The sequence below is a fragment of the Procambarus clarkii genome, chromosome 70, assembly GCF_040958095.1.
Source record: "Procambarus clarkii isolate CNS0578487 chromosome 70, FALCON_Pclarkii_2.0, whole genome shotgun sequence".
NCBI lineage: Eukaryota > Metazoa > Arthropoda > Malacostraca > Decapoda > Cambaridae > Procambarus > Procambarus clarkii.
Window position 1 is genome coordinate 15,270,957 of NC_091219.1, and position 12,164 is coordinate 15,283,120.

General features: G+C 49.1%; 1 protein-coding gene across 1 annotated transcript in view; it reads right to left on the bottom strand.

Moving 5' to 3' along the window:
* The window catches only part of LOC138355965 (calphotin-like), a 3,112-nt gene extending 1,297 nt beyond the window's left edge, over positions 1 to 1,815 (bottom strand). The window contains exons 1-2 of the mRNA XM_069311503.1: positions 1,171 to 1,815; positions 438 to 1,073 (exon numbers count right to left, since the gene is read on the bottom strand). Of these exons, the coding sequence (XP_069167604.1) occupies positions 438 to 1,073; positions 1,171 to 1,815 (1,281 nt within the window). The remainder of the gene's footprint in view (positions 1 to 437; positions 1,074 to 1,170) is intronic.
* Between the last annotated feature and the right edge of the window lie 10,349 nt (positions 1,816 to 12,164).

Sequence of the window (12,164 nt, forward strand, 5' to 3'; positions counted from 1 at the left end):
ATGGCTGGGGTGATGGCTGGGGTGATGGCTGGGGTGATGGCTGGGGTGGTGGCTGGGGTGATGGCTGGGGTGATGGTTGGGGTGATGGCTGGGGTGATGGCTGGGGTGATGGCTGGGGTGATGGCTGGGGTGGTGGCTGGGGTGATGGCTGGGGTGATGGCTCGGGTGATGGCTGGGGTGATGGCTGGGGTGATGGCTGGGGTGATGGCTGGGGTGATGGCTGGGGTGGTGGCTGGGGTGATGGCTGGGGTGATGGTTGGGGTGATGGCTGGGGTGATGGCTGGGGTGATGGCTGGGGTGATGGCTGGGGTGGTGGCTGGGGTGATGGCTGGGGTGATGGCTCGGGTGATGGCTGGGGTGATGGCTGGGGTGATGGCTGGGGTGGTGGCTGGGGTGATGGCTGGGGTGATGGCTGGGGTGATGGCTGGGGTGATGGCTGGGGTGATGGCTGGGGTGATGGCTGGGGTGGTGGCTGGGGTGATGGCTGGGGTGATGGTTGGGGTGATGGCTGGGGTGATGGCTGGGGTGATGGCTGGGGTGATGGCTGGGGTGGTGGCTGGGGTGATGGCTGGGGTGATGGCTCGGGTGATGGCTGGGGTGATGGCTGGGGTGATGGCTGGGGTGGTGGCTGGGGTGATGGCTGGGGTGATGGCTGGGGTGATGGCTCGGGTGATGGCTGGGGTGATGGCTGGGGTGATGGCTGGGGTGGTGGCTGGGGTGATGGCTGGGGTGATGGCTGGGGTGATGGCTGGGGTGATGGCTGGGGTGATGGCTGGGGTGATGGCTGGGGTGATGGCTGGGGTGATGGCTGGGGTGATGGCTGGGGTGATGGCTGGGGTGATGGCTGGGGTGGTGGCTGGGGTGATGGCTGGGGTGATGGCTGGGATAATGGTTGGGGTGATGGCTGGGGTGATGGCTGGGGTGATGGCTGGGGTGATGGCTGGGGTGATGGCTGGGGTGATGGTTGGGGTGATGGCTCGGGTGATGGCTGGGGTGATGGCTGGGGTGATGGTTGGGGTGATGGCTGGGGTGGTGGCTGGGGTGATGGCTGGGGTGATGGCTGGGGGTGATGGCTGGGGTGATGGTTGGGGTGATGGCTGGGGTGATGGCTGGGGTGATGGCTGGGGTGATGGCTGGGGTGATGGCTGGGGTGATGGTTGGGATGATGGCTGTGGTGATGGCTGGGGTGATGGCTGGGGTGATGGTTGGGATGATGGCTGTGGTGATGGCTGGGGTGATGGCTGGGGTGATGGCTGGGGTGATGGCTGGGATGATGGCTGGGATGATGGCTGGGGTGATGGCTGGGATGATGGCTGGAGTGATGGCTGGGATGATGGCTGGGATGATGGCTGGGATGATAGCTGTGGTGATGGCTGGGGTGATGGCTAGGATGATGGCTGGGGTGATGGCTGTGGTGATGGCTGGGGTGATGGCTGGGGTGATGGCTGGGGTGATGGCTGTGATGATGGCTGGGGTGATGGCTGGGATGATGGCTGTGGTGATGGCTGTGGTGATGGCTGGGATGATGGCTGGGATGATGGCTGTGGTGATGGCTGGGGTGATGGCTGGGATGATGGCTGGGATGATGGCTGGGGTGATGGCTGGGGTGATGGCTGTGGTGGTGGTTGGGGTGATGGCTGGGGTGATGGCTGGGGTGATGGCTGGGGTGATGGCTGGGGTGATGGCTGGGGTGATGGCTGGGGTGGTGGCTGGGGTGATGGCTGGGGTGATGGTTGGGGTGGTGGCTGGGATGATGGCTGGGATGATGGTTGGGATGATAGCTGGAATTCTGATTTGCAATATTGAAGATATCATTCTGGTAAACATTGGATGACTTTGAAAGTTGGTGGTAGTTGTGTGTGTTAGTAGTTGGTGGTAGTTGTGTCATGGAAGATGGTGGTAGTTGTGTCATGGAAGATGGTGGTAGTTGTGTGTTGATAGTAGATGGTAGTTGGGTGGTAGGTGGACGTGGGTAGTTGGGTGGTAGGTGGATGTGGGTAGTTGGGTGGTAGGTGGACGTGGGTAGTTGTGTGGTAGGTGGACGTGGGTAGTTGGGTGGTAGGTGGACGTGGGTAGTTGGGTGGTAGGTGGACGTTGGTAGTTGTGTGGTAGGTGGACGTGGGTAGTTGGGTGGTAGGTGGACGTGGGTAGTTGTGTGGTAGGTGGACGTGGGTAGTTGGGTGGTAGGTGGACGTGGGTAGTTGGGTGGTAGGTGGACGTTGGTAGTTGTGTGGTAGGTGGACGTGGGTAGTTGGGTGGTAGGTGGACGTGGGTAGTTGTGTGGTAGGTGGACGTGGGTAGTTGTGTGGTAGGTGGACGTGGGTAGTTGGGTGGTAGGTGGACGTGGGTAGTTGGGTGGTAGGTGGACGTGGGTAGTTGTGTGGTAGGTGGACGTGGGTAGTTGGGTGGTAGGTGGATGTAGGCAATTGAAGGCAATTAAATATTAATAGTTTCCAACAGTTAAACTCTCACCACACACACTCTGGCCCGAGTCAAAGCTCATTGACTCTAAACACCAAAATGCCAACAAAAACATTGGTATTTGTCGTCAAAGCAAGATATTAACACAGGCTAAGACACTAACATCCACAATAACCTCCGGGTTTTCCCATCACAAGATCATATCAAAAGTTCACAGTTCCTTTTTGTCTGTCTCGTTTCCTCCATGTACTTCCTGGCGCCGAGACCTCGTCCACTCCTGTCCCTCCTGAGGCGTCCAACACGAAGAAAACCCGTCTGTTTCTGGTGTTGGATATGAGGTTAATGGTACCTCTGGCCGCCGCTGTCTGCTTACAGCAGGAGAACGCTTGGACAAGCCGCTGGAGCTGTTTATATATTAACATCGTCAGCTCTGTGTTCTGTTTTTTTAAGTTATGCCTGTTATATAGAGTCTTTCTGAGTAGAGCAGCGTTTCCTTTATATATATTTCAAAAGGGCTGTCCATTCTCTTTGTCGTAAGAGCGTACTTCCTCTTTAGGCAAGTCTCTCTCTCTCTCTCTCGCTCTTTTACCCCTCACCTCTCACCTCTCACCTCTCTCTCTCTCTCTCTCTCTCTCTCTCTCTCTCTCTCGCTCTTTTACCCCTCTCCTCGCCTCACCTCTCTCTCTCTCTCTCTCTCTCTCTCTCTCGCTCTTTTACCCCTCACCTCTCACTTCTCACCTCTCTCTCTCTCTCTCTCTCTCTCTCTCTCTCTCTCTCTCTCTCTCTCTCTCTCTCTCTCTCTCTCTCTCTCTCTCTCTCTCTCTCTCTCTCTCCCTTTCTTTCTCTCTCCCTGGTACTGGTACTACTGATATTACTGCTGCTGTTTTTAATCTCTCAGAATAGCTCCAAAACTGACGTACCTTAAATATACCCTGAAGTATATCTCGTTACTATGTTATCTTTCTTTCATTCATGTTTTGGAGTTTGTTTTTCTTTCTTAGCGTAGCAGAGGGCCTTTGTGGTGCCACCTGAGCTAGGGAGAAATATTAAGAAGGACAAGCTCGAGTTCCAAGACAAGGAGAAGAGAAAGATGAGAGCGTCGTGTGACCTAACATTAACTCTGAAAACAGATTACCAGAAAGATTATGGTTGGGAAATTTTATCTTGTTTGCTCAAGACTTTTGACAGACAAATATTTGAAACTCGATTAAATCAGTGAGTTTTAGCGAGACTAAGCGCCGTAGTGGTCGTATTGATCACTTGATTACTATTACATTAGTAATGTTATCTTTTGGAGATAACTCAACCAGTACTCCTAAAATGACACTGCTGATAGTAACTATTTAGTCGAACGTAACAATATGGGCTGATGGACCTAAAATAGTTCACGTTTTGTGTTATTAATATTAAAACAATTATAGAAAAAGCTAAAAATCAACCTTTAAACTTTCCTGGGTCTAGTATAGCAGATATATGTACTATAATAGGCCTAAGAGAATGTGAATTACGCCTAGGATTGCTAGGAATGACTCGGTGAGGTTCTTGAATTGCACTTCCGATGTTCTACAATGTCATTCACTAATTCACCATAACAAAACGTGAACTTTTGGAGGTCAAACTATATAAATTGGAACTTGTGATCAAATAGTTGTTATCCAGTTGCGTAAATAAAATTTCTTTAAGTTTAAAACTTGCTTTCCAGTGGAAATTTAAGTCTTCTTTATTCTCGTCAAGAAAACTGACAACCACAATAGCTTGAGTAATAACATTTCACTCACTAAAATCATCTGAGTCTTTCACTGGCCCCCAAAGGGACGTGACTGAGTGTGTGTGTACTCACCTATTTGAATTCACCTATTTGTGCTTGCGGGGGGTGGGCCCTGGCTCTTTGGTCCCGCCTCTCAACTGTCAATCCACTGGTGTACAGGTTCCTGAGCCTTTTGGGCTCTATCATATCTACACTTGAAACTGTGTATGGAGTCAGCCTCCACCACATCACTTCCTAATGCATTCCATTTGTCTACTATTCTGACACTGAAAAAATTCTTTCTAACTTTTGGGGTGCCCAAATGACTCATTTGGGCACCCTGTATCCCATAGTGCGTGTGCCCCTTGTGGTAAATAGCCTGTCTTTATCTACCCTATCAATTCCTCTGAGAATCTTGTATGTGGTGATCATGTCCAATCTAACTCTTCTGTCTCCCAGTGATGTGGCGTTTAACTCCCGTAATCTCTCCTCGTTGCTCATACCCCTGTGTGTGTTTGTGTGTGTGTGTGTGTGTGTGTGTGTGTGTGTGTGTGTGTGTGTGTGTGTGTGTGTGTGTGTGTGTGTGTGTGTGTGTGTGCGCGTACGTGCGTGCGTGTGTGTGTGTGTGTATTTACTATTTTGTATTTACTATTTGTGTCTGCAGACTCGAGCTATTACCTCTTGGACGCCGTCTCTCTAACCAATCTATTTTTCCTGTACCTACTACCTATATTTCTCTCTAATACACACAAACACACGCACACACATTAACACACACACATCCCCAGGAAGCAGCCCGTAGCAGCTATCTAACTCCCAGGTTCCTATTTATTGCTAGGTGAACAGAAAAACCAGGGTGAAAGAAACTCGGCCCATTTGTTTCCGCCTCGGCCGGGAATCGATCCCGGTCCACTAGGACTTCGACCCCCCCAGCGCTCTTCACTCAGCGTGTGTGTGTGTGTGTGTGTGTGTGTGTGTGTGTGTGTGTGTGTGTGTACTCACCTATTTGTACTCACCTATTTGTGCTTGAGGGGGTTGAGCTTTGGCTCTTTGGTCCCGTCTCTCAACTGTCAATCAACTGGTGTACAGATTCCTGAGCCTACTGGGCTCTATCATATCTACATTTGAAACTGTGTATGGAGTCAGCCTCCACCACATCACTGCCTAATGCATTCCATCTGTTAACTACTCTGACCACATCTGTGTGTGTGTGTGTGTGTGTGTGTGTGTGTGTGTGTGTGTGTGTGCACGCGCGCACAGCGAGATTAAAAGCCTGTAATTATTTATGGCTAATTAAGGGATACTTTTCAATGTAAAATACATTTACGTGTCTGTATTTACATATGTGTTAGTGTCGTGACGTTACAGCTTTGTGGAGACGGTGGAGCTGTGAGAGCGCCACACAGGAGGGCGTGTTTGGTGAGGGTGTAGGCTGTGTAGGCTCTCTTGTGTAGCTTAATGAAACCACCATTGATAGAGAGTCTTAGGATTGCGGGAGACTGAAAACATATAGTTTGCTATGCTTTGTCCTCTCTCTCTCTCTCTCTCTCTCTCTCTCTCTCTCTCTCTCTCTCTCTCTCTCTCTCTCTCTCTCTCTCTCTCTCTCTCTCTCTCTCTCTCTCTCTCTTTCCTCCGGTTTTTCTCTACACCTTCCATTACCTTCCTTCCTTCCTCCCCACTTTCCCCTCTTCCGTCTCCCTCCTCCCCTCCCCCCCCCCCCCCAACATATTACGACCGAGCTGCTGCCTGACTCTATTGTAAATTCCTTCCTCAAAAACCACAAGGAGTTAAGATGGTCTTGAGTGTACGATCCTCCCGGAAGACTCTGGTTCACACAGGTATGCTTGGGAGTTGGGTTTTGAGCGCTCAAGTGCAAGCAGCCGGAAAATAAAACACCACACACACACACACACACACACACACACACACACACACACACACACACACACACACACACACACACACACACACACACACACCGGTGGGGGCCGGTGGCTGTGTGGATAGCACGCTGGATACGTAATCCTGTTGCCCGGGATTGATTCCCGGCGCCCGCGAGAAAAAAAAATGGACAGAGTTTCTTTTACCCTGATGCTCCTGTTACCTATCAGTATAGCTTAGCATTTTAGAAGCCGCGAATCATCTTCTGTGGTTGATTGTTCAATAAACCCTTGAACTATATGTTTAACACATCTCTAACCCTGTCCATGGAGTACAGAAGAAAATGTATATATGCTGGCTAGCATTGTAAATGTGTGGCCACTGTTTAATAGACAGTTCCTGACACTGTCTATTAAACCATGGGTTATTATATTCCCTTTTTTTCCTTTTCTGTTGGTATATATCTCTCTTCGGCCTCCTGGCATTTCCGTATGACTAGGTCCATCATATCTTGGACTGTTTTTCCTCCAATTTCTTCCTCCCACTGCACTTCTCCCAGATAATCCCTTATCCTCCTGTAGTCCCCTTTCCAGTAGTCAACCCTCCTTTCCCAAACCTCCTGTCCCATGGTCACAAGTTTGAATTCCATCATGTAGTCAAAGACTAGGACACAATAGTCACTGGCTCCCTAGAGGTATTTCATGTTCCAAATTCTCGATGTCTTCTACATTCTGGGTGAAAATCAGGTCTAATAGGCTCGGAGCATCTCCTCCTCTTTCCCTTGTGTGTGTGTGTGTGTGTGTGTGTGTGTGTGTGTGTGTGTGTGTGTGTGTGTGTGTGTGTGTGTGTGTGTGTGTGGAAGTGATGTGGTGGAGGCAGACTCCATACACAGTTTCAAATGTAGATATGATAGAGCTCAATAAGCTTAGGAATCTGTACACCAGTAGATTGACAGTTGAGAGGCAGGACCAAAAAGCCGAAGCTTAACCTCTGCAAGCAGAACTAGGTGAGTACAACTAGATGAATGCATAAAAGAGATGTTATGATGGCTCACAGACAAAAAGCAAAATCATTGGTGACTTCAACTGTGGCAAAATGTACAGGGAAGAATGCAATGCACAAGGAGGGTATAAGACATGGAGAGTTAACCTTGTGTCCGTAAGAGACAGAAACGTCCTAAACTCATCAAATTGGGAAAGACCCAAGAATGATGGAAACAGATGGACCACCAAAACTTCATCGGGAATTTCCTCGGAGCAAAATCTCCTTTGAGTACTAGAGCCTATTAGAAGCTTGCGATGGTTGGGTCCTGGTCTTTGAATACCTAGGGATCATGTGCACATTTAAATACAAAAAATAAGGAATGCCTAAAAATCAAGTTTGTCTGAGAATGGACTATGACAATTTAGAACATTTCTAGGACAAACTAATTGGGTAGAGAGAGACTTGGATGGAAAAGACTTCAGAGAGACTAGAGAGAGAGAGACTGACCTCAGAGACACTAGAGAGAGACTGACCTCAGAGACACTAGAGAGAGAGAGACTGACCTCAGAGATACTAGAGAGAGAGAGACTGACCTCAGAGACACTAGAGAGAGACTGACCTCAGAGACACTAGAGAGAGAGAGACTGACCTCAGAGAGGCTAGAGAGAGACTGACCTCAGAGACACTAGAGAGAGAGAGACTGACCTTAGAGACACTAGAGAGAGAGAGACTGACCTCAGAGACACTAGAGAGAGAGAGACTGACCTCAGAGACACTAGAGAGAGACTGACCTCAGAGACACTAGAGAGAGACTGACCTCAGAGAGGCTAGAGAGAGACTGACCTCAGAGACACTAGAGAGAGACTGACCTCAGAGAGGCTAGAGAGAGACTGACCTCAGAGACACTAGAGAGAGAGAGACTGACCTCAGAGACACTAGAGAGAGAGAGAGACTGACCTCAGAGACACTAGAGAGAGACTGACCTCAGAGACACTAGAGAGAGAGAGACTGACCTCAGAGACACTAGAGAGAGACAGACCTCAGAGACACTAGAGAGAGACTGACCTCAGAGACACTAGAGAGAGACTGACCTCAGAGACACTAGAGAGAGAGAGAGACTGACCTCAGAGACACTAGAGAGAGAGAGACTGACCTCAGAGACACTAGAGAGAGAGAGACTGACCTCAGAGACACTAGAGAGAGAGAGACTGACCTCAGAGACACTAGAGAGAGACTGACCTCAGAGAGGTTAGAGAGAGACTGACCTCAGAGACACTAGAGAGAGAGAGACTGACATCAGAGACACTAGAGAGAGAGAGACTGACCTCAGAGACACTAGAGAGAGACTGACCTCAGAGACACTAGAGAGAGAGAGACTGACCTCAGAGACACTAGAGAGAGACTGGCCTCAGAGACACTAGAGAGAGAGAGAGAGATTGACCTCAGAGAGACTAGAGAGAGAGAGACTGACCTCAGAGACACTAGAGAGAGACTGACCTCAGAGACACTAGAGAGAGAGAGACTGACCTCAGAGACACTAGAGAGAGACTGACCTCAGAGACACTAGAGAGAGACTGACCTCAGAGACACTAGAGAGAGACTGACCTCAGAGACACTAGAGAGAGAGAGACTGACCTCAGAGACACTAGAGAGAGAGAGACTGACCTCAGAGACACTAGAGAGAGAGAGAGACTGACCTCAGAGACACTAGAGAGAGAGAGACTGACCTCAGAGACACTAGAGAGAGACTGACCTCAGAGAGGTTAGAGAGAGACTGACCTCAGAGACACTAGAGAGAGAGAGACTGACATCAGAGACACTAGAGAGAGAGAGACTGACCTCAGAGACACTAGAGAGAGACTGACCTCAGAGACACTAGAGAGAGAGAGACTGACCTCAGAGACACTAGAGAGAGACTGACCTCAGAGACACTAGAGAGAGAGAGAGAGATTGACCTCAGAGAGACTAGAGAGAGAGAGACTGACCTCAGAGACACTAGAGAGAGACTGACCTCAGAGACACTAGAGAGAGAGAGACTGACCTCAGAGACACTAGAGAGAGAGAGAGACTGACCTCAGAGACACTAGAGAGAGACTGACCTCAGAGACACTAGAGAGAGAGAGACTGACCTCAGAGACACTAGAGAGAGACTGACCTCAGAGACACTAGAGAGAGACTGACCTCAGAGAGGCTAGAGAGAGACTGACTTCAGAGACACTAGAGAGAGACTGACCTCAGAGACACTAGAGAGAGACTGACCTCAGAGACACTAGAGAGAGACTGACCTCAGAGAGGCTAGAGAGAGACTGACTTCAGAGACACTAGAGAGAGACTGACCTCAGAGACACTAGAGAGAGACTGACCTCAGAGAGGCTAAAGAGAGACTGACCTCAGAGACACTAGAGAGAGACTGACCTCAGAGACACTAGAGAGAGACTGACCTCAGAGACACTAGAGAGAGACTGACCTCAGAGACACTAGAGAGAGACTGACCTCAGCTCACGGTGTAATGACAAACAGATCAACAAAAGACCAACGCAGCGATACGGGGACTATAAGACACAAAAGCATCATGACGGCTATAAAAGGACAAGAAACGACAATGAGGGACTCAGACGGTCGTCGAATAAGCTTTGAAAACGACACAACTTTGGGGTCAAAAGCACAACCAAAGGTGCCGCCGCGGACGGCGCCTTTGGTTGTACTTTTGTTACATTCCAGACCAGCAGGTGGAATGTCAGTGTTCCGTAGCGTTTAACAGCCCCGTAGAATGTCAGTGTTCCGTAGCGTTTAACAGCCCCGTAGAATGTCAGTGTTCCGTAGTGTTTAACAGCCCCGTGGAATGTCAGTGTTCCGTAGTGTTTAACTGCTCCGTGGAATGTCAGTGTTCCGTAGTGTTTAACTGCTCCGTGGAATGTCAGTGTTCCGTAGTGTTTAATTGCTCCGAGGAATGTCAGTGTTCCGTAGCGTTTAATTGCTCCGAGGAATGTCAGTGTTCCGTAGCGTTTAACAGCCCCGTAGAATGTCAGTGTTCCGTAGTGTTTAACAGCCCCGTAGAATGTCAGTGTTCCGTAGCGTTTAACTGCTCCGAGGAATGTCAGTGTTCCGTAGCGTTTAATTGCTCCGAGGAATGTCAGTGTTCCGTAGCGTTTAATTGCTCCGAGGAATGTCAGTGTTCCGTAGTGTTTAATTGCTCCGAGGAATGTCAGTGTTCCGTAGCGTTTAACAGCCCCGTAGAATGTCAGTGTTCCGTAGCGTTTAAGAGCCCCGTAGAATGTCAGTGTTCCGTAGCGTTTAACAGCCCCGTAGAATGTCAGTGTTCCGTAGCGTTTAACAGCCCCGTAGAATGTCAGTGTTCCGTAGTGTTTAATTGCTCCGAGGAATGTCAGTGTTCCGTAGCGTTTAACAGCCCCGTAGAATGTCAGTGTTCCGTAGCGTTTAAGAGCCCCGTAGAATGTCAGTGTTCCGTAGCGTTTAACAGCCCCGTAGAATGTCAGTGTTCCGTAGCGTTTAACAGCCCCGTAGAATGTCAGTGTTCCGTAGTGTTTAACAGACCCGTGGAATGTCAGTGTTCCGTAGTGTTTAATTGCTCCGAGGAATGTCAGTGTTCCGTAGCGTTTAATTGCTCCGAGGAATGTCAGTGTTCCGTAGTGTTTAATTGCTCCGTGGAATGTCAGTGTTCCGTAGTGTTTAACTGCTCCGAGGAATGTCAGTGTTCCGTAGTGTTTAACTGCTCCGAGGAATGTCAGTGTCCCGTAGTGTTTAATTGCTCCGAGGAATGTCAGTGTTCCGTAGTGTTTAATTGCTCCGTGGAATGTCAGTGTTCCGTAGTGTTTAACTGCTCCGAGGAATGTCAGTGTTCCGTAGTGTTTAATTGCTCCGTGGAATGTCAGTGTTCCGTAGTGTTTAACTGCTCCGAGGAATGTCAGTGTTCCGTAGTGTTTAATTGCTCCGTGGAATGTCAGTGTTCCGTAGTGTTTAACTGCTCCGAGGAATGTCAGTGTTCCGTAGTGTTTAACTGCTCCGAGGAATGTCAGTGTTCCGTAGTGTTTAACTGCTCCGAGGAATGTCAGTGTCCCGTAGTGTTTAATTGCTCCGAGGAATGTCAGTGTTCCGTAGTGTTTAATTGCTCCGTGGAATGTCAGTGTTCCGTAGTGTTTAACTGCTCCGAGGAATGTCAGTGTTCCGTAGTGTTTAATTGCTCCGTGGAATGTCAGTGTTCCGTAGTGTTTAACTGCTCCGAGGAATGTCAGTGTTCCGTAGTGTTTAATTGCTCCGTGGAATGTCAGTGTTCCGTAGTGTTTAACTGCTCCGAGGAATGTCAGTGTTCCGTAGTGTTTAATTGCTCCGTGGAATGTCAGTGTTCCGTAGTGTTTAACTGCTCCGAGGAATGTCAGTGTTCCGTAGTGTTTAATTGCTCCGTGGAATGTCAGTGTTCCGTAGCGTTTAACAGCCCCGTAGAATGTCAGTGTTCCGTAGCGTTTAATTACTCCGAGGAATGTCAGTGTTCCGTAGCGTTTAACAGCCCCGTAGAATGTCAGTGTTCCGTAGCGTTTAACAGCCCCGTAGAATGTCAGTGTTCCGTAGCGTTTAACAGCCCCGTAGAATGTCAGTGTTCCGTAGTGTTTAACTGCTCCGTGGAATGTCAGTGTTCCGAGGCTCATTCTGGTGGCGAATAACTGCCGGGCGGCGCCATTCCACCGACAACAGCTCGTAAGAAACACATTTTGTTACTTATTTTTCCGCTGTCGTAGCATGGTTGTTATATAGCTGTCTCTGGCTTTTTGTCTGTCTGCCTGTCTATTTATCTGTTTCTATTTACCTGTTTCTATTTCTATTTTTTATTTTATTTATATATACAAGAGTTCTTACACTTGTGTTCAGCCACTAGCACGCACAGCGTTTCGGGCAGGTTCTTAATCCTAATTGCTTCCCCGGAATACGATCCCGCAAAATTGTTTTGCAACCAGGTGCCCATTTACTGCATGGTGAGCAGAGGTGTACTGTTAAGGATTGGCGCCCAGTCAATCCTCCCTGGCCAGGATACGAACACAGGCCAGAACACTTGCGGGGCGAGTGTGATACGACTGCGCCACGAGGACTTCTATAAGTTAGTATATATTTTGGGGTG